Source organism: Chiloscyllium plagiosum, chromosome 3 (genome assembly GCF_004010195.1).
Source record: "Chiloscyllium plagiosum isolate BGI_BamShark_2017 chromosome 3, ASM401019v2, whole genome shotgun sequence".
NCBI classification, from domain to species: domain Eukaryota; kingdom Metazoa; phylum Chordata; class Chondrichthyes; order Orectolobiformes; family Hemiscylliidae; genus Chiloscyllium; species Chiloscyllium plagiosum.
This window is the reverse complement of record NC_057712.1, coordinates 45,040,249-45,062,695: the sequence shown is the minus strand read 5'-3', so window position 1 is coordinate 45,062,695 and position 22,447 is coordinate 45,040,249. Positions and strand designations below refer to the sequence as shown.

At 39.2% G+C, this 22,447-nt stretch overlaps 1 protein-coding gene across 8 annotated transcripts in view; it reads right to left on the bottom strand.

The window, feature by feature from the left end:
- Window positions 1-223: 223 nt before the first annotated feature.
- The window catches only part of phf3 (PHD finger protein 3), a 167,377-nt gene continuing 145,153 nt past the window's right edge, over window positions 224-22,447 (bottom strand). For 7 of the 8 annotated variants that reach the window (XM_043681520.1, XM_043681536.1, XM_043681575.1 and 4 more), the window contains 2 exons: window positions 6,652-6,847; window positions 224-3,975 (listed from right to left, as the gene is read on the bottom strand). In XM_043681520.1, coding sequence (XP_043537455.1) covers window positions 1,112-3,975; window positions 6,652-6,847 — 3,060 coding nt within the window. In that variant the 3' untranslated portion in view covers window positions 224-1,111. The remainder of the gene's footprint in view (window positions 3,976-6,651; window positions 6,848-22,447) is intronic. The other variant, XM_043681546.1, reaches the window with a different exon arrangement.

The following is a 22,447-nucleotide window of genomic DNA, read 5'->3' as shown; positions in this document are numbered from 1 at the left end:
TTTATAATTAAGAAAAATTTAGAACTTCCCAATTTTAGATTAAGCACCCACCATAGAATTCATTTGGATCAGGATAAAGTTCCCTCTACTGCCAAGCATTATACCTACCCCAAGACCTGACAACAGACCCTGTGATCCTCAAGTTAGTTATATCTCATGGTTTATTTTTGGAAAAAAAATCATATTTGAAGATCTGCATATCAAAATCAGAACACAACTATAATGTGAAGAAAATCCATTTTTATAATCATTTACAATGAAAACATCATTTAAAATATTTACACAGATTCATCAGTAAAAAGATTGATGAAGAATAACAGAAAAGAGTAGTATACAAGCAATAGTCTACAATGTTGAAGCAACAAAGATAATAGCCAAGTAACAAGGTGACAATTTTACAAAATATAGTTGGATGTATAGTTTTATTCTCAATGCACTCTTTATCTAAAACTTTAATACAACACTTACATTGTAGTGATTGCCTGTTTCAGCATCAAAACAGTGCAATAGTCAACAGCCAACTTTTGCAACTGGAATTAATAGATTGAAATAGAAGTGCAACATAAAACCTCAAATGTACAACCACAACTGGTCTGAATAAGAACATGATATCTTTGTATAATTATTCATAAGTGTGTGCCACTGCAAATTGCCTACAAAGCGTGCATTATTTTAGGAAAGAATCCATACAACAGAAACAGCAAGAGCTGTGGTTTTTCAACTTTTTTTTTTAATTTTGAAATGTATAGTAGCTCATGCTAGAACCATCTGTTTAGCTAATAATCAGAAGTAATAAAACTACTTTAAAAAGTTCTACCAGCTTCTTGTATTGTTAATTAGTATTTAAGAGCAGCAAGACATGGTTGTAAATACTGTATGTTGTACAAGAAAACACACAAGTGAAATCATGTCATCATAACATTGCAACATGAACTGGCATCCTAGTTGACGAGTACAGATATACCACTTATTTCTGTTTCAAATTATCAGGACAAAGTTCACAGATTGGCATTTTTGGTTCAATACTGACGTGTTAGTCAGTAGTACACTCTGGAGAATTCTTTCTCCTCTTGCTTCCATCAGTGTGGTCCCTTTTATCATGGTCTTTATCCTAGTCTGCATCTTTTTCTTTTTCCTGGACCTTCTCACTTTGCTTTTCCTCACAGCTTCCACACCCTCCATCTTTATCAGTCTCAGGATCTTCATTTTTAGATATACCCTTTTCTGTTTCTCTGCTTCGCTCCCTTCTCGAGTCTGCCCTGTCATGGCTCCTCTCCCTCTCTCTGCTTCGTTCCTTTCTCGAGTCCGCCCTGTCACGGCTCCTCTCTCTTTCTCTGCTTCGCTCTTTTCTCGAGTCTGCCCTGTCACGGCTCCTCTCCCTTTCTCTGCTTTTCTCTCTTCGCGAGTCCGCCCGGTCATGGCTCCTCTCCCTTTCTCTGCTTCGCTCTCTTCTAGAGTCTGCCCGGTCATGGCTCCTCTCTCTTTCTCTGCTTCGTTCTCTTCTAGAGTCTGCCCGGTCATGGCTCCTCTCTCTTTCTCTGCTTCTCTCTTTTCTAGAGTCTGCCCGGTCATGGCTCCTCTCTCTTTCTCTGCTTCTCTCTTTTCTAGAGTCTGCTCTGTCATGGCTCCTCTCTCTTTCTCTGCTTCGTTTTTTTCTTGAGTCCGCACCATCATGGCTCCTCTCTCTTTCTCTGCTTCGTTCTCTTCTCGAGTCTGCACGATCATGGCTCCTCTCTCTTTCCCGATACCGGTCCCGATCTTTGTCCCTATGTCTGTCCTCATGGCGACTTCTTTTCTCTCTATCTCTCCCTTTATCGTGATCTCTGTCTTTATATTTGTCCTTGTTTCGTTCTGAGTCTCGGTCCCAGTATTTATCCCTCTCTCTTTCTTTGTGTCGATCTTTTCTTCGATGATAAGAATCACTATAAAATCTATGTTTGTGATGGCTGTCATACTCCTTACTAAAGTCATGTCCAGAACGTTGGCTATATCTATCCCAAAGATCACAATGATGCCTTTCTTTTCTATGATCATTTTTGTTCGGTTGAAAATTTGATATTCCTGAATTTGGTGCATATCTGTTGACATCAATTGGGTGGTCAGAGTTGAAAGGTGGCATTACTTGGCCATGTGCATGATGCATAAGACCCAAGTGGTGTTGTGGAGGACAGCTAATTGCTGGTAGCCAAGGCATTATGTGGTTTGGAACTAAGGCATGGGTTACACCAAGATCAGGGGAATGGAATCTCAAATGGGGGTCATTTTGTAAGCTAAATGGTGGTGGAGGAAGTGGCGGGGGGCGAATTGGCATGAACGAAGGCATCAAATTACCTGGCGGTTGAAAATTTGCATTAGGTGGACCACGTTGAAATGGAAAACCAGGAGAGTGAGCTTGAACTTGGGAAAAGTTGTGCAGCTGGGGTAATGGAGGAGGAAATACATTTCCACTCGGTATTGGGCTACCTGAAGGACCACTTGGCAATGACGTAGACACTGCTGATTGAGTTTGATTTTGCGCAGGTAAAGCATTTGAAGAGAATTCAAAATGTGAACTAGGACGTGGACCATGGAAAGAAGGCAATGGGGTAGTTTCTCTGCGGATTGACTGGACAGTCTCAATAGTGTGAGTTTCTACCATTTCTGTTTCAGAATGAGTTTCTTCTTCATGCGAATAATCTGTCGGTTCTGTTTCTGGTACTGGTTTTGGGATATTGTGAAAGACTGGTTGAGAAACTTCTTCAATACAAGGTACTGTGCCTTGCACCAGTTTACTGGATTCCTGATGTGTTGTACTAATTAGGTCTGTAGGAATTTGCTTCATGGTTATTTCTTCTTGTTCCGTTTCTAAGGCTTTCTTATCAACTTCCTCCACATCCTTTATGTTTACAATATCATCGTCACTTTTATCTTTCCTGTTATCCGTGTATTGTTCATCTGTACTGTCCTCCACAGACTTGCTTATTGCAAAACTTTGTTGTTTGCGAACAGCAGCTTGTCTCGGATCTCTACTTATGTTGACGACCTGTGAGACTCGTGTAAGAGCTTCTGGTGTAGAATCTACTTGTTCAGTATTTGTAATAGGCTCAAGTGAAGAAAGCTCAATCTTGGGGGTCCCAGGCTGAGATGGTGAACTTCCTGAAGCTTCTTTTTGCTCTCTTGAGTTTTCCATTTTTACCTTCTTTACCTTATAGTGATGCCGTAATTTCTCATGCTCTTCTTTGTGATTTGGCTGTGATTTTATTGTTGCAAGACTTGAAAGAAATGCTTCAGTTGAAACATCTGGTGGCTTGTCTTTTAGTGTGAGAGTTGTAAGGAACTCACTTGTCTTTGAAGTTTCAGCAACTTGGACATCCTCTGGGACATTATCTGCTTTCTCATTTTCCTCTGGGGGATTATGTATAGAGGAATCTTTAGCATGTTCTTGATCATCAATTGTTTCTTCAGGTTGTGACATTTTAAAATCTTTACTAGCTGGAGGCTCCCCTAGCCCAGGTTCAATAATGGAGACAGACTTCTCTTCAGCTTCCTTCTCTGCATCTCCCAACAAACTTTGAAGAATATCATCCAGTGGTCTGTTGGATAATTCAAGAGATGTGGACTGGTTTTCCCAACCGACTAAAACTCCAGGAAGAAATCGTAATGGTTTTGTAGATAGCATAGGAATAGGCTCTGCTGGTGATGAAGGTGGTGTTTTCAAAATCTGAGGTTCAACCGGTGATGACTGTTTGGGTTTGTTTCTAAATTTAGGCAACACCGAAGTGAAGGAATTAAAGAACTGATTTTCTTCATCATCGTCGTCGTCATTTTCACCTTCATCTTCCACATATTCTGGTTTGATTTTCTTGTCTTGAGGTAAACTACTAGGCATTTTCTCGGTTTCAGAGACTTCTTCAGAAGGTGAAGCACTAAATAATCTCTTTATTCTTTGCCGAATTATTAACCCAAGGAGGAGATTCTGGCGAACTACTTCGAGTCCTGTCAATAATAATTAATAACTTGTTATTGCAATAAAATGATGTTGCATTTACTTTAAAAAAAAAGCTGATGTCAATAAGATAACTGTTGAATCCTGTAAGAAGAACCGAATCAACTACTTTAACTGTGCATTAAATTGTAATCGGACTTTAATTTTGACATACAAAAAGAAGCATCTTTAACATAAAAGCATTCCAATGTACCAAGGCATAAACTAAATAAAACTGAAAATTAATATTAGATTTTACATAATTTGTGGGACATGTATCATGATAAGTATGTAAGTTAGTTCGCTGAGGTGGAAGGTTTGTTTTCAAACATTTCATTACCATACTGGGTAACATTATCAGTGAGAGTCTCCAGTGAAGTGCTGATAGTATGTCCTGCCTCTATATTTATAGGTCTTGGTTTTTTAAGGTGGGTGATGTCATTTCCGGTTCTATTTTTCCAAGGGAAGGTAGATAGCATCTAAATCGTGGAGTTCTGGTTAGAATGCCATGTCTCTAAAAATTGTCGTGCATGTCTTTGTTTTGCCTGTCCTAGGATGTGTGTGTTGTTCCAGTCAAAGTGGTGTCCTTCTTTGTCTGTATGTATGAAAACTAGTGATAGTGGGTCGTCTCTTTTGGTAGCAAGTTTCCGGCTTGTTTGTCCAATGTAGTGTGTTTTTTTTTCCACAGTTCTTGCATGGTATCTTGTAAATGACGTTAGTTTTGCTGGTAGTATCTAATGGATCTTGCAGGTTCATTAGTTGCTGCTTCAGTGTGTTGGTAGGTTTGTGCACTACCATGATGCCAAGGGTCTGAGTAGTCTGGAAGTAATTTGTGATACATCTTTGATGTAAGGTAATGTGGCTATAATTTCTGATTGTGTTCTGTCTGCTTGTTTGGGCTTGTTTCTAAGGAATTGGTGGATTGTAATTATTGGTATCCGTTTTTCTTGAAAATGTTGTATAGATATTTGTCTTCTGCTTTTTGTAGTTCTTGGGTGCTGCAATGATTTATTTACAAGATACCATGCAAGAACTGTAAAAGCCATGACCCATTATTAGTAGTTTCTATACATACAGAGAAAGAAGGACACCACTTTGACTGGGACAATGTACACATCGTAGTACAGGCGAAATAAAGATACGTACGAGAATTCTTAGAGGCATGGCGTTCTAGCCAGAACTCCATCAATAAACACATCGATTTAGATCCTATCTACCTTCCCTTGAAAAAAAAACGGACATGACATCACCCACCTTAAGAAACCAAGACTTATAAATAGAGACATACCACCAGAGCTTCATCGGAGACTCTCACTGATGATGTTACCTAGTGTGATGACCAAACATCTGAAAACAAACCTTCCACTCAGTGGGCTAACTTACATAGTTATCATCAACCTGAGCTACAAATCTTCTCAAAAATCACTAACATCTATCATGAGTTAGGAATTTATTTATATTTATTTCTCACCTTTAAATACAAATAATCTATTGTTTCAGTTAACAAGATCTGCTAAAACAACATGTTTACTAATGGTCTTTCGAGAAGAAAATCTGCCATGCTTTCCTGATCTGCCTAAATGTGCTTTCAGACTCACAGCAATGTGATTTCAGAACTCCTAACTACTCTCTGAAATAATCCTAGCAAGCCAGTTTGAGGGCAATTAGGAATGAGCAAAAAATGCTAGCCAAGCCAGTTATGTACACATCCCATGAATTAAAAAAAACAAATTGGTAAAGGATCAATAGTGTATTAGCTATGCTACTGGGCCAGGATTCCAGAGGCTGTTTTCATTGTCCAATTTTCTCTTCTTTGGATTTATTTTCCAACGTCATTCTAAATTATGGATTCACCTCAGACAAGTGCACAAGCTTCCCTCCAGGGATAGAAAGAGGTATAATCTCAATCAGGATTCCTCTACACTATTCACTGACTAAAGAAAAATCAGGCTATATATGTGCACAAAAGAAACTTTTGCCTTTCACAATAATTTGATGTCCTCATATGCAATACAGGCAATGATTTACTTCTGAGCTACCATCATTGCTATATTGTAGGAAACTGGGCTACCAATATGTACATAAAACTCCTACAATCATTATTGCACTGATGAACAAATAATTTCTTTTTGTGATGTTCACTGAGAGATGAATAGTGACCAAGACAGTAGGTACAAATTTTATCAAAATATTGCCTTTTATGTCCAACTGAGTAAGCAGGTGGATCTCAATTTAATATCTGATCTGGAAGACAGCATCTGCAGCAATGCAACACTCACTGTACACTGCACTAAGAACTCAAACTTGATTTTTGTGTCCATATCCTAGAGTGCAACTTGAGCCCACAATCTTCTAAATGAGAGGCAAGTGTTGTCAACTGAACCACAGTTGACTCACTCCCATTTACAAGACAATTAAAAATTAAACACTTTTAAATTACAACACTTCAATTGCAGGATTGCTGGGAATGGAATCATTTATTTATGGATTTTATTAATGATATCAATTACTATGTTTAATCATAGATTAATTGACTAAACAATCAAAAAGGGGAAAATTACCACTTGACATCTGTACTAACTTCTTAGAACATCAGGATGTAGCCTTGGTTCCTATATGTCAAACCGCTACTGCTTTAACATTCCACAAATCAACAGAAAAAAACATTAACTGTTATACGAACTCACCAGGTCCATCAAATGGTAACAGCCGATAAGGAATTTTTTCTGAGGCACCCAAAGGAATAAGGTACATGTCCTTAACTTGCTTCACATTGTTGGCTACCACCCCATAACGTTGCCTGCTGTTGAAGTATGCATACAGCGATGTGTAGGTTATCTGATCTTCCTCAGTTACTGGACTAAAACGAATCACACATATCTCCTGTTAAAAAGATGAAGAAAATTAACAAATTAAAATTTGAAAAGTCTACAATTTGGTTTACTAATATACTACAGATTAGTTTTCCATGTTAGGGAGCTGCTTGCTGTAACTATTATTAAATTAATAAAATACCAAAATTATTCAGTTTTAAATGGGCATTTACTGAATAGCAGGCAAGTGCAGCACAGTACTGTATAAGACAATTGATTTAATTATTCTCTAAATAATACAAGAAAATTTCCCTAAGCTTATTTATCATATTTTCAATTATAGCTGTTATACTGATATGCTTAGAACTGAAACATGTCTACAAATCTTTATTTGTTACAAATCCAAAGTTTACCACATCTACTTTATTCTGTTATTACTCATGATAGAATCATGGAATGGCTTGGGGATAGCGAGAACTGCAGGTGTTGGAAAGTCAGCGTCGATAAAATGTGGAGCTGGAAAAAGCACAGCAGGTCCAGCAGCAGAGGACTGATGAAGGATCCTCCCCGAAACGTCAACTCCTCTGTTCGTTTGATACTGCTTGACCTGCTGTGCTTTTTCCAGCTCCACACAATCATAGAATGGCTACAACATAGGCAATGTTGATTACGTCCAACATCTCAATGGTCTCTAAAACTGCAACTCAGCAAGTCCTACTTCACTATCTTTTCTCTATAGCCCTACAAATCTTCTCTCCTGAGATACTTAACTTACTCTCTTTTTAAAGCCCTGACTGGATTTGCCTTTGCCAAACTATCAGGCTGTACATTCCAGATCCCATCCACTTGCTATGTAAAAGGTTTTCGTCTCACGTCAACTGCGCTTCAGTCATGGATGATCTATATATAACTTTGGATCACTGGAGAAAGTAAGGGAATTCCTGGATGCTCTCAAATAGATTGCAGGACTTGAACTGTCTGGATAATGACTTTATTTTGCTCCACCTCCCGCCTTTATCTATCCTTATTTCTTTTTCCATCTTTCTTTTGTCCATCTTTGACAGGGTGGGGTAGGGAGGCTGTTCCTTACTCTTTCTTTGGTCTCTTATCTGTAGCTCATGCGGCTTATTTGATTATTGGGGGATGTGTCTGTGTGGGAATTTCTTTTTTTTCTCTTATTTAGTTGCCTGATACTTGCTGGGTTTGTAATTTTGTAATCTTACATAACTCTATTTTGTGTTGTTTTGTTAAGTGTATCTAGGTGATTGTATGTGTGTGTGGGGGGGGGGGTTGGTTACCCACTTTTAACTCCTGTTTTATCAGATACTGGAATTTAATTACTCTATTTTGTAATGCCTGGGCAGAGGGCAGGGCGCTAGCTGGGAGAGGTTACGGTGGGGTTATTGGAAGGTAATAGCGCCTCCTGTGAGCTAGGGAGAAAGTCTCCTTTTAAATATGCTTTATGTTATTTTTAGGAGTAGTTTTTAATTATTTTGATTTAACGGTTTTAAAGAGTTTTTTTGTGTGAATTTTTTTTTGGTCTTTAAGGTGGGGTTCTTCCTCCTGGGGGGGTCTCGGGCCTGCCTGAACGATCATGGCTAGCCATTCGTTTAGGTGGTGCACGTGGAATGTCAAGGGGAGCCATTTGCCAATCAAAAGGAAAATGATATTATCAAGTCTAAAAAAAGAAAGGGTTAATGTAGCTCTTTTACAGGAGACACATCGGATAAGGAGCATTCGAAGCTGCAACAGGTTGTGTTTGGCCAGGTGTTCTTTTCATCTTTCAGCTCAAAAAGTAGGGGCGTAGCCATTCTTATTCGGAAGAGTCTTCCCTTCCAAATGCTAAGCCAGGTAAAGGATGAGTCTGGACAGTCTATATTGATTAAAGCCCTAATATATGGAGAGGATTACGGGATTTTGAATCTTTATAGCCTCACGGCACACCCTTTTAAATTTGTAACGGAAGCGTTCTCTAAGTTGATGGCTCTCGGGGTCCGCCATACAATTACAAGGGGATATTTTAATTGTATTATTGACCCAGAGACGAACAGGATACCTCGGAGCTCTGTGGGCATATCCCTGAGATCTGAACAGGGAGCAGGGGCAGGTAGATGTGTGGAGGTGTCTCCACCCTGACGATAGAGACTTTACTTTCTACTCTAACCCATACAAGTGCCATACCAGAATCGACTTTGTCCCCTCAACTCTTTTGAACACAATACTGTCTTGTAAAATAGGTAATATAACTATTTCTGATCATGCCACAGTATACATGGAAGTTAAGACTAGTGATGATGGGATAGGTCCCTGACATTGGCGTATGGACCCTTTCTTAGTGAAGGATAACAAGTTAATAAAGTACTTTTCTCAGGAATTTAAAACCTTCTGAGATATCAACTCAGGTACGACCAGTAACCCTTCGATGTGGGAGATTGCCAAGACATACGCGTGAGGCTTGATCATCTCATATTCTGTGACCCGGAAAAGACAAAAGGGAGAGCAACAGCAGCTGCTCAAGGCTTGCCTGAAGGCAGCTAAAGCTGTGTATGTTGATAGGCCCTCCATTACTAAGCTACAGAGGATCACAGCCCTTAGGGCAGCCTTGAATACCGCACTTACTCAAACAGCAAAAAGGGAGATATTATTCGCGAAGCAGATATTATCTGAATATGGTGACAAGCCTGACAGGTATCTAGTGTACACTGCCAGAAAGAAAAAGGATCCCCAAGCCATTACATCTATTAGAGAGAATGCCGATACCCTGACTTGTAATCGTAAAAAGACCAATGCAGCTTTGAGAAAGTTCTATTTTGAATTGTATAACACAGGACTGTGAGGATGGAACTAGGAAGATGGAGTCTTTCTTTAAAAATCTGGCCCTCCCCGGCCTAACCTCAGAGCAGGTGTTGCTCTTGAATGTCCCACTGACAACCCAGGAAGTACAGGAGGCTGTTAGGCAGCTTCAGAGTGGCAAAGCGCCTGGACCAGACGGATTCCAGGCTGAGTTTTATAAAGAATTTATAGGGGAACTGGCCAGGCCACTTATAAATATGTAAAACTATTCACCGTCAGGGCTGCCTCCCGCCTTCGTTGAGAGAAAACATATTTCTCTCATCCTTAAGAGGGGAAAGGCCCCAGAAGACTGCTCTTCATATAGACCAATATCCTTGTTAAATGTGAATTTTAAAATTCTCTCAAAAAATGTTAGCATGAAGACTGAGAAGCGTTTTACCATTCATTATAAAAGAGGACCAGATGGGGTTTATAAAGGGTCGCAGGTCAACTAGTAACATTAGAAGAGTCTTAAATATGGTACACGCCTGCCAACAGGGGGCAATATCGGGCTTAGTTGTCTCCCTTGATGCAGAGAAGGCTTTCAATCGGGTAGAATGGCCATATCTTTTCTATACGCTGGAACGGTTTGGTGTTGGAGAAGTCTTGACTAAATGGGTTTCAGTACTGTATAATGATCCCAAAGCAGTGGTGATCACCAACGGTTTAAGTTCAGATAGCTTTAGAGTTGGCAGTTGGCACCAGAGATGCTCTCTCTCACCATTATTATTTATGCTAGTGATCGAACCGCTGGCAGAAGCTATACAAACTGACCCAAACATAACGGCCCCGGAGGTTGGATCAGGCAAGCACAAAATTACTCTCTCTGTGGATGATGTCCTCCTTTTCTTAAGTGATTTTTTGACATCTGTGCCCCGCTTAATTCAAGTGGTCAATTTAGTTGGTATGTTTTCAGGTTACAAAATCAATTTTGTGAAATCGGAGGCCATGCCGTTTGGAGGCCTTGCCAGTATATCCAATTTTCCGGACGGATTAGATTACTTACAGTGTGGAAACAGGCCCTTCGGCCCAACAAGTCCACACCGACCCGCCGAAGCGCAACTCACCCATTCCCCTACATTTACCCCTATACCTAACACTACGGGCAATTTAGCATGGCCAATTCACCTGACCTACACATCTTTGGACTGTGGGAGGAAACCGGAGCACCCGGAGGAAACCCATGCAGACACGGGGAGAATTTGCAAACTCCACACAGTCAGTCGCCTGAGTTGGGAATTGAACCCGGGTCTTGTCCCTTCGGTGGTCACTAGAAGGTTTTCTGTACTTAGGTATTTTTATTACTCCGGTATTTGGTCAGTTATATAAAGCCAATTATACACACTTATTAGAGGAAATAAGGCAGGACCTTCGACGCTGGGAAGATTTCCCACTATTTTGAGAAATTTGTGGGCGGCACAGTGGTTAGCACTGCTGCCTCACAGCGCCAGAGACCCGGGTTCAATTCCCGCCTCAGGCAACTGACTGTGTGGAGTTTGCACATTCTCCCCATGTCTGCGTCGGTTTCCTCTGGGTGCTCCGGTTTCCTCCCACTGTCCAAAAATGTGCAGGTTAGGTGAATTGCCCATGCTAAATTCCCCGTAGTGTTAGATGAAGGGGTAAATGTAGAGGAATGGGTCTGGGTGGATTGCGCTTCGGCGAGTCGGTGTGGACTTGTTGGGCCGAAGGGCCTGTTTCCACACTGTAAGTAATCTAATTTTGGCTAGGCAGAGTAGCCTTCGTTAAGATGAATATTCTACCTCATCTTTTATATCCTATGAGAATGCTCCCTTTAATGCTGCCGAGACAGGCGTTGGGTAAGCTTTACGGTTGGCTCGGTTCCTTTATTTGGAGTCATAGACAGCCCCTAATCAAATTAGAAAAGCTGCAGCTTCCACAAGTAAGGGGAGGGTTGAACTTTCCAGATTTCAGGAGGTACCAGTTTAGCTCCCTATTAACATATGTACCTCATTGGGTCTATTGTGACCCACAGTCAACCTGGTTAGATATTGAGACTTCCCAAGCAAAATGTTCCCATATCAATCGACTATTTATGGACAAGATGAGAGTTATTACAGACTTTTGTAAAAACCCTATTGTATACAATCAAAGCCTGGAAGATAATGCGACAAGATGAGTGTAACCTGTAAAAAACCTCCCCTTGTACCCCCATAGTGGGAACATTGGGATTCCAGCCAGTGTTGACCGATGCTACATTCAAAACTGGGGAGTCCAGAGGTATCTCCTGTTAGGGAGATCTGTTCAATGGGGAGCTCATGATGTCCTTCGAGCAGCTGCGCCAGAAGTTTGGATTGTCCAGCAAGGACCTCTTTCGGTATTTCCAAATACAAGACTTTATACAAAAGAAGACCACACTGATCGTCAATCCTTATAAATTGGATAGGGAAAGGAGAGTGCTTAGCCGATGGGGCCACCCTCGATTAGTACTCTCTACCACTTACTATGCAATAAGGTATCGAAGGACATGGAACAGTTATATAAAACCTGGAATCAAGAATTAGGGTTGGAAATCTCTTTAGAAATTAGATTAGATTAGATTACAGTGTGGAAACAGGCCCTTCGGCCCAACAAGTCCACACCGACCCGCCGAAGCGTAACCCACCTATTCCCCTACATTTACCCCTTACCTAACACTACGAGCAATTTAGCATGGTCAATTCACCTGACCTGCACATCTTTGGATTGTGGGAGGAAACCGGAGCACCCGGAGGAAACCCACGCAGACACGGGGAGAACGTGCAAACTCCACACAGTCAGTCGCCTGAGTCGGGAATTGAACCCGGGTCTCTGGCGCTGTGAGGCAGCAGTGCTAACCACTGTGCCACCGTGCCGCCCACTATGTGGGAGGACATCTGGGAAATAGGAAGGTCTCTATCTGTAACAAAACTCAGGCTACTCAACTGAAGATACTACACAGGGCTCACATGGCACCTGAACGTCTCACAAAGTTCAAGGCAGGAGCGTCCCCAATGTGTCCTAAATGCAAAATCGAAGTTGATACTCTCACGCATTGTCTGTGGACATGCCATAAGGTCCACAGGTATTGGGACACAGTAGCGAATGCCTTGACAAAGACTTTGGGCACGGAGATTGGATTGGATTCAGTGTCCCTACTTTTGGGTTCCCCAAATTTTCCTTCTCTGGACGTAAATGGGAGGAAATTATTTACTATTCTTTCCTTTTGTGCGAGGAAAAATATTTTAGTGAATTGGGTATCCGAAGGTCCCCCAGGAAATTTAAATTGGCCCAGGATAGTCATCGAATATATTCCCCTTGACTTCCTTACGAATATGGTGCACCAAAAAACTGAATTATTATATAGAACATGACAGCCCATTTTGAACTACACAGTCACAGATATTTCGGCTATATTGTCCAGGGCTTTTGCTTAGCCATGGTAATGGTCCCGGCTGGTTCAGGGACCTTGACTTGATATAAATCTATTTTGAGCACATACTTAGTTATTTATTTACCTTTTTGTTTATTGTTAGTAATGTATGATATCCTATCTTATGGTTTTGTCGTTTGTAGAACAGATTAGTAGTTCGTTTTTTTTAAATTTTATATAGGTGTTGTTATATTGTAAAGTGGACTACATTACTTTGTATTGTTTTGTAATTTTGTAAAAAAATTTAAAAATCTTTCTTAATAAAAATATATATTAAAAAAAATCAATGTTCTGTGGCTTTTACTCGACTACCAATGGGAATTATTTCTATCTGCTCAGTCTTGACTCTTCATGTAGTTGAATACGGCCAAATAAATCTAAGAGTTTACAAATAGCTCATTGCAAATTAACAAACAACAGCAACACCAGTCAAAGAACAAAAAAAACCTCTGAAAGCCCAAGTTCTCTTTCCACAGACATATATTTGAATTTGCACCAAATTAACAGTGAAGACTATTTAGTGTCCAGGTTGTATTTAATTCTGCACAAGTATATTTAAATTCATTCCAAATATTTTATTTGCTGTATTTCTGGTCTTACTGCTTCACCAACCTCTCAAAAGTGTAATCACAACAGAAAATGTTAGAAATATTCAGTTAGACTGACAATAGAAATTACCTCACTCAAAACTAGACTAATTTAAAGATAACAGATTTTAAGCTGCAGTGATGCTGCCACACTTACAGTATTCTGAGCATTTTCAGTTTCGATTTCTGATTTCCATCATCTGCAATGGTTCCCTTTTTTGAAGTGCAAATTGATCAATCCCTATGTTATATGTGAGTAGAATATGTTCATCAGGCAATCTCTAGTTTATAATACATGCTTGTGATGTAGAACACAAAACGTTCATGACTGAATTCATTCGAAATATTGGACTGATTGGCTTTGGTTGAGAATATGGGAGAGAGAACAACAGAGACCTCAATGTCTCTGATACTACCAGAGAAAGAAAATTACCTCTTGAAGTTTTAAACTCCAGAGAAATTACACCCATCTCTCCTCACATTCATGGTGTCATCCCAGGAATTAATCTAATGAGCCATTATTAATTTATCCTCCAAGACCATCTTATCCTTCCTTAGGTGCAGAGATCAAAACTGTACACAGTGGTCTAAATGTAACATGAAAACACTGTACAATTGCAGCAAGACTAATATTCTTATACTTCTACCCACTTGAAATAAATTCTGCCATTAGATGTATCTTCCTTGCTATAATTGCTTGCCATACCCACCCACATGATAACATGCTGCATTGCATGTACAAAGTACTCTGTTCCCTCTGATGCATAACGTTTACAAAGTTAAAAAGAAGTTTTTGTATTCAAAGTTAATAATTTCAAATTTCCTGTGTTGCACTCCATATGCCACCTCTTTGCTAAATTAATCTAAATCCTTTTGCAGATTTTGCATCATTTTCAGAGTTTGCTTCCCCACATAGCTTTGTAACATCAGCAAAATTAGATGAAGTGCAGGGTTTCATTTATACATATATTGTCAATGGCTAAGATGGAGCATTGATCCTTCTAACACTGGACTAGTAACTGACCATCAAGCTGAAAATGGAAAGCAGTTCTTAAGTTTTAAAAATGGTATAACAATCGAGAAAAGCTGAATTATCATTCAAAAAACCTTTATATATCACAACCAACAGGCAATTCAATTTGATTCTTAGCCAAAATTAAAATGTACAAGTATATCTAATTTCAGCTCTTTGAGCAGAAGTCAGTGTAAAAGAAGAACAAGCGAAAAAACCTCCCGCTTCCGCACCGCCCCATACCACATTGTCACATCACGAGTCTCATCAATAGATACTAAAGTTATAGGCTTCTACAGTGTGATGTGTGCTTTGTTTAGGTGATGGGTGATTATTCCATTTTCACACAAAATTGCACTATATATAGCATCCTTTCCTCTCTCATTATTATCATAAGCTTCTTGACGGATTTCACTATTATTACAGTTCCAGCCTTTGAATTAATTTACAATTAGTCTAATGTTTTTAATGTAAAATTCTGAAAAACCACTATGAAGAGTCAATAATTTGTTTTATTCCATTCAATGAGATTTTCTTAATCACAAAATCCAAATTTCTAACTGTTATGCTGTGCGACAGGAAATAAAGTTTAAAAGTCAATTGAATTTTTAGCATATGGCATTGAACAACGCTCAAGATTATGTATGTCATTAGTTTCCCAAGATATAGAAATGCGAATCAGAAATATAAATGGGAAAAGAAACCTCTACGTAAACAAACGAAGAGTACCGATTAACGAAATACTTTGCATAACTTGATGAAATGAACTTCAATACTTGCAGCTGTTGAATTATTTAAAACTTGGTTCTTTAGTTCTGTAATGATATGCAAATCTGCAGAACTTGTATACTTTACGTACAAAGAACTTTTTTTGGAACAAAATCAGTTAGGAACACAAGAATAAGAGTAGACCATTCAGTCCCTCAAGCATTTTCCACACTTACTGTGATTACAGCTGATCTGTATTAGGATTCTATTGACCAATAAAAAAAATTGATGATTTCATTATTGGAAATCCCAAACATCTCAAAACCTTTTGGGGAAGTAGTTCCACATTTGCATGAACATTTCTGTGGAAGTGCTTCTTGACTTCACCCTTAAATGGTTTAACAATCTTTAAAACTATACTCCCTTGGTCTAGATTTTTCGTTCAGAAAAAAATAGATTTTCTGTATCTTATCTATTTGTTATTTTAATTACCTCTATGAGATCATCCATCAACTTTTTCAATTCATGGAACAGAAACTAGCCTTTCTTAATAATGCTATAGACCTCAATATAACTCTGGTGTATACATGCAGGACCCTCTACAAAGACAACATTTTTGTGTGGTCCAATGTCCAAAGTGAAAGTACTTCCTTACTTTCATACTCCAACTCATGAGATAATAAAGTAAAATTCCATTACTCTTTCTGATTACTGTTGATACGCATGAAGACAGGGTTTAATGAACTGAGCGTTAATCTCTCTGCCCCCTATAGTTGCCAGTCATTTAACATTAAGAAATTAATTCAATTGGTGTTCCTCAATATCAATGCAGATTAGGCAGAGCTTAAAATTAAATTAATCTGTTATTGCTTTATCCATGTAATGTATTTCAGTTTGTAACTATGCCTCCAAACTTGATTACGTAACTCCCTCTTGCCACATACGGTCAGAAACTTAGTCATTAGGTAGTCATATAGTGAGAACTACTAGGAAGGGTCACTGAACCAGAAGTGTTAGCTCTGATTTCTCTCCACAGATGCTGCAAGACTTGCTCAGCTTTTCCAGCAATTTCTATTTTTGTTTCAAAATGGATACAGACTGAAATTGTCTTGTTAATTCATCATTGTTTAGTAATAGTCTCCCCTCCACTTCTTTTAAATGGGTCCACATTCACAAACTTAGTTTTCCAAAATATTCATAAAACCATTTACTGTTAACTTTCAAATGATTTTTAAAAATTTTTTTCACCACTCTAATAATTTCACAAAGCTATAGTTTCTCTGGCTTGTTGGATTTCCACATTTCCTTGGAAGGCTTGTCTTTTCACTGAATCTCAGAATTATTTTGGTGCAGAAGGAGGCCCCATTGAATTTCTCCCTACTTCTAACAAATCTCTTTTTCTCAACTGCTTCAATGTGTCCTCATTATCGAAGTGTCTCATTCATGGAACCATTTTTATAAACCGCCTCCCCATTCTCTCCAAAGCCTTCACATTGTTCTTATAGTGCAGTGCCCAAACCTGTTCACAATACTCCTGCCAACATCTAACCAATGTCTTACATAAAGTTTAACATAATCTCATTGCTCTTGCACTCCAACTCTATTTATGAGGTTTAGAACACAGTGTCCTTTGTCAACAGTTCTCTGTAGGAATCCTACCACCTTTAATAATTCGTGCACATATATGCTCAGGTGTCTCTGCTCTTTTTATATTAGTCTATGTTCTCTGTACCAAAGCGCACTCTTTACCCCTCTATGCATTGATGTTCATCTACCATCTATCTACCCATTTCACCAAGGTTCAATGTCTTTTTGAAGTTCTACACTGTCCTCCTCACAATTTATAATTATAAGTTTGGTGTTGTCCACAAACTTTGAAATTATTCCCTGCGTACCAAGGCTTGGACCAGACATACATAGGTCTATATTCCAGCCCCAAAAAATACCCATCAATCACCAATGCTTCCTGTTCTTCAACCTGTTTTGTATCCACATTGCTACTGTCTCTTTTATTTCATGACCTATAACACTTCCTAAGTCTGCTGTATGTCACTGTATGGAGCGTCTTTTAGAAATCCATGTACACATCAACAGCATTGCCCTGATCAACTCTCGACTTTTCAAAATACTCCACAACTTTCCCTTGACATATCTATGCTGACCCTTCCATATTAACCCACTTTTTTCCTGAAGACTATTATTATATCCCAAATAATTATTTTGAAAATTTCCCAAAGTTAAACTGATTAGTCAAAATTGCTTGGGTCAGCTTTACAACCATTTTCCAAAAGAAAGGACATAATTAAATTCCCTACAGAGTGGAAACAGGCTCTTCGATCCAACAGGTCCACACTGACCCTCCGAAGAGTAACCCGCCCAGACTCATTTCCCTACATTTCCTCCTGACTAATGCACCTAACATTATGGGCAATTTAGCAAGGCCAATTCACCTGACCTGCACATCTTTTGGAAGGTGGGAGGAAACCGGAGCACCTGGAGGAAACCCACGCAGACATGGGGAGAATGTCTGTGTGGAGTTTGCACAGTCACCCAAGGCGGGAACTGAACCCAGATTCCTGGCGCTGAGGTAGCAGTGCAAACCACTGAGCCACTGTGATGCCCATAACATCTACCATTCTCAAATTCTCTGGCAAAAAACCTTTGCAGTGTTTTATCTGGTGACCGTTTCCCCCCTGTTTCACTTTTAGGTTTGCTGGCTGTCTTTGGTTCTCCTCTTTAACACTCTCTTAAGCTGGATATTATCACTTGCCATAATTACGATCCCTGGCTCTTACTTATTTTTGTTAAGCCTCTGTCTTTTCAATCACATAAGCATTTTTAATTGCCCCACCTTGTTCTTTTTGAATTAATATCAACATTTTCCATTTTCACTTACTACAGTTTACATCTTGTCCAATGCTTTAGCTGCAAAGACAAAGGTTTGTCCTCAGTTTAGAGAAGACCATCCAGTCTGAACAACATTCACAATTGCAAATGTAGCTCCAGAATTCCAACAAGCCAATCTCCTCCCTTCGTGCACTGACAATTTTAATCTTGTTCTCTCAACACATGGTACTTGAGAGCACTCCAGAGATTACTATCCTAGAAATACTTCTTTCTAGACTAGAACTTACGTTGCCTAGAACCAGTCCTTTCGTAAACACTCAAATCTGCTCCAGTCACCGTCATTGTATTATCAAGCATTTCATGATATTTAATACACATTTTTGGATTTCTGAGCAGGAAGCAAACATAGCATTAAACAATCTGACCATGTCACAAAATAAACTATCTGGAGCCCTGATTATAAAAATCCTACAACCATTTAGTACTCTTTTGATTAATGCATTTACATATAGTGACCCTTCTCTAACATTCTTAATGTCAGCATCACTAAAACATATGAAGCTGGTTCAGCTCCACAACTATCCTCTGTCTTCCCTCACCTTCCACTGTTCACCCTGTCTGCCAGTCCTCCTTACCATTTCCTCCACTGCTTGCAACTGGTGATGTGATCGCCCTCTGGAATATGTTCTCCAAAATGTTTTCTCCCTCACAAATATCACAGAGCATGTTCAGTTTGTTCTTCAGCAGGGCAATGCTCTGCTCAAGAAGCACAAACATCCTATATTTTACACATATTTATTACACAAGTCCAGCTGTAAATACATGATGCATGCATGCTACATCAATCACTCTAGTCTCTAATCCATTCCTTAAGTTTTTTAAACCAATACATTGTTTTTAAACAAGTCATGGTTTTTGCTCATGCTAATTTATCACGTTGAGTAAATAAATTTTGAAACTATCTTTCTGTTGTGTTCCTGACACTTTTAGAAAATAAAATCGGAGTAGAAATCATCAAATTAAATGAACACTTAACTGTTGATGGCTCTCATGACTCCTTGATGATGGAATACAATTTACTTATCTTCTAAAACTTCATAGTGGTGAAACAATATGTAAATTTCTGATATATGATTCAATTGAGTCTCACTGTACTTAGCGAATCCAAATAGCAGGGAAAATCCCATTATTTATTTACTCAAAAATGCTTTGAAAAAGCAGAGTCGCCTTGCTTGATAGCAATCTAATTGGTAGTGACTCCATATGCAAATTTCTGCTTATATTTAGTTTATGAGTTCAACTACAAATATACCTTATTGTCATTATTAGAACTAGTTTAGTATTCTTCCTACCTATTTAACCTCAGACTAAAGAAACTTTATATTTCCAAATATTTCTTCAGTTAATGATACAAGAAAAATCTAACCATTATAGTGTATCATGAATTAACTGGGAAGAGAATCCCAACAATCAGGACCCTCTGTTCTACATGTCATCACAAAATGTGCAAAATCTCAAGTAAACCACAAAAATGATTAGCTTGCCTGACGGACGATTGTTTAGGACAAAAACTATTCAACAGTAAGTTTTGTAATTATCAGATAATTATTTATTGTAATCACACTTTAACAAATGGCAGAGGAAAGAAAAGATTGTCAACATACTACAATGTGATTTAAACTACACTCTATAAAACCTTAAACACATGGACACACATCGAATCACAATCAAGACAGGCAAAAGCCAAGATGGTTAGCACTGCTGCCTCACAGTGCCAGGGACCCAGGCTTGAATCCAGCTTTGGCGACTGTCTGCGTGGAATTTGCACATTCTCCCCGAGTCTGTGTGGAATTCCTCCGGGTGTTCTGGTTTCCTACCACAATCCAAAGATGTGCAGCATGAATTGGTCATGCTAAATTGTCCATAGCGTTAGGTGCATTAGACAGAGGGAAATGGGTCTCGGTGGGTTACTCTTCGAAGGGTCGGTGTGGACTTGTTAAGCCGAAGGGCCTGTTTCCACACTATAGGGAATCTAATCTAATCGGATTCATACAAATATTGTATGGAAAATATAGACAGGGAGAAACAAGATCATGAAGATCAAAAGTCCACATCACAGGGTTGAATTAAATTGACTATGTCAATACCTTTTGACTTTATCAGTTGTGACACAGCATTGTATGTAAGCGCCATTCTTCACTTCAACAGTTGATCGGGTGGCCCTAGATTTTTCCTTATATTACAATTCTTTGTAAGATTCTTCACTGTTCTGCCTTTTCACTCACACCAAGAGAAGGGAGAGAGACAATTTTTTTTTCAGTCTGCTGATTCTGGTGGTCTGTGGCTGATCTGCACTTAAATCTGCAAAAAACTACAGCTTAACCAATCTGGGGCTGACATCAGACCAGCTTTCCTTACATCAGACTCCTGGTGCCGATCTGTCCTGTAGTGACAACTGCACTGTTTTGAAAAACAATTTTGTCTTGCAGAGTTCAAAATGAGCATTGTTTGATTTTCCAACTTGCAAAACTCTTCTGGTATTTCAGATGTACAGTGGTCCAACTTGCATTCTAAACGATTATTCCAAAATGAAATAATGTGTGGGACCTTACACCCCTAGAGATATGAACCACCATTTTGAATGTGCTTCATCAGGTAAATTTAAATATTGAAAGAAAAATGAAATCATATTCATTTGTCCCCTCTCATTCCTTGTGCAGCATATAAACAAGTTTTTTTTTGTCATTTCCTCCCAAACTCCTAAATGATTGCAGCACAATCATATTTTCAATAATTTGTAGGCTATTACATTACCTTATCTAGCTTTGTGAATAATTATTAAATTAATCAGATTTATTATAAAACAACAATAATTTTAACAGTACGTTTTTTAAATAGCAAGAAAGCTGCTCTCTGGATATTCCTTCTCTGTTGGCAGCTGACATCGCACATGCGCAGAACCACACAGAGACTTCGGAGCAGACATTCAAGCAGGCGCAGAAAGGTACCGAGATTTCGATGCGAATATCAGCAAATGCGCAAAACGAGCTGATCCCCGCTGGAATTGCTCTATTGCAAACAGAGGTAAGCGTTCTCTAAAATACTGTTCCCTATTCTTCAACGACATTAATGCCAAACCGCGCTGCCAGAATGCGCGTTATCCAAGAATTACCTATACTGGACTTCAGATTGTGACATACTTCCCCCTCAAAGATTGCTTTCCCATCTGCTGTCTTCTTTAATTGCATTGTTTTAAAGCTTGTATTCCCTATCTCTTTCTTTCCTCCTTTCCTTTTTCTCTGCTTTTTCATGAAATGCTCATTCTCTCTCCTCTCTGAAATTCAGGTTTCTTTCATCGCAATTCTTTTCAATTCCAATATTCTTCCCTTCTCCATGTCAAACACTAATTGCAATTATATCCTTGCTACTTGAAGTGACTCCTATATTTTCATCAATCCCAGATGCTTGGTTAATACTTCAAGTGAAGTATTGACCAAGTATTATCCAAGAAGGAAAGGACTGTAAAAATGACTCTGGATAGCAGTGAGAGTAACAGAGTAGTTGTTATGGGGACCTTTAACTTTCCAAATATTGACTGGAAATACCTTAAGGGGCGAAGCCACATTGGATTTGGGCAATGAACCCGGGCAGGTGTTAGATTTGGAAGTAGGTGAGCACTTTGGTGATAGTGACCAAAATTTGGTTATGTTTACTTTAGTGATGGCAAGGGATAGGTATATACTGTAGGGCAAGAGTTATAGCTGAGGGAAACGTAATTATGAAGCAATTCGCCAAGATTTAGGATGGAGATGGAAACTGCACCATTGAAATGTGGACCTTATTCAAGGAACAGCTACAGCGTATCCTTGATGAGCATGTACCGGTCAGGCAGGGAGGAAGTGGTCAAATAGGGGGTGCTGTGGTTCACTAAGCAAGATGAATCTCTTGTCAAGAGGAAGAAGGCTGCTTAGGTTAGGATGAGATGTGAAGGCTTCAGAGTTACAAGCTAGCCAGGAAGGACCTAAAGAGAAAACTAAGAAGAGCCAGGAGGGGACAAAATGAGTCATTGGCAAACAGAATCAAGGAAAACGCTAAAGCTTTCTATAGGTATATCAGGAATAAAAGAATGACTAGAGTAAGATTAGGGCTGGAAATGTGTTGCTGGAAAAGCGCAGCAGGTCAGGCAGCATCCAGGGAACAGGAGAATCGACGTTTCGGGCATAAGCCCTTCTTCAGGAATGAGGAAAGTTTGTCCAGCAGGCTAAGATAAAAGGT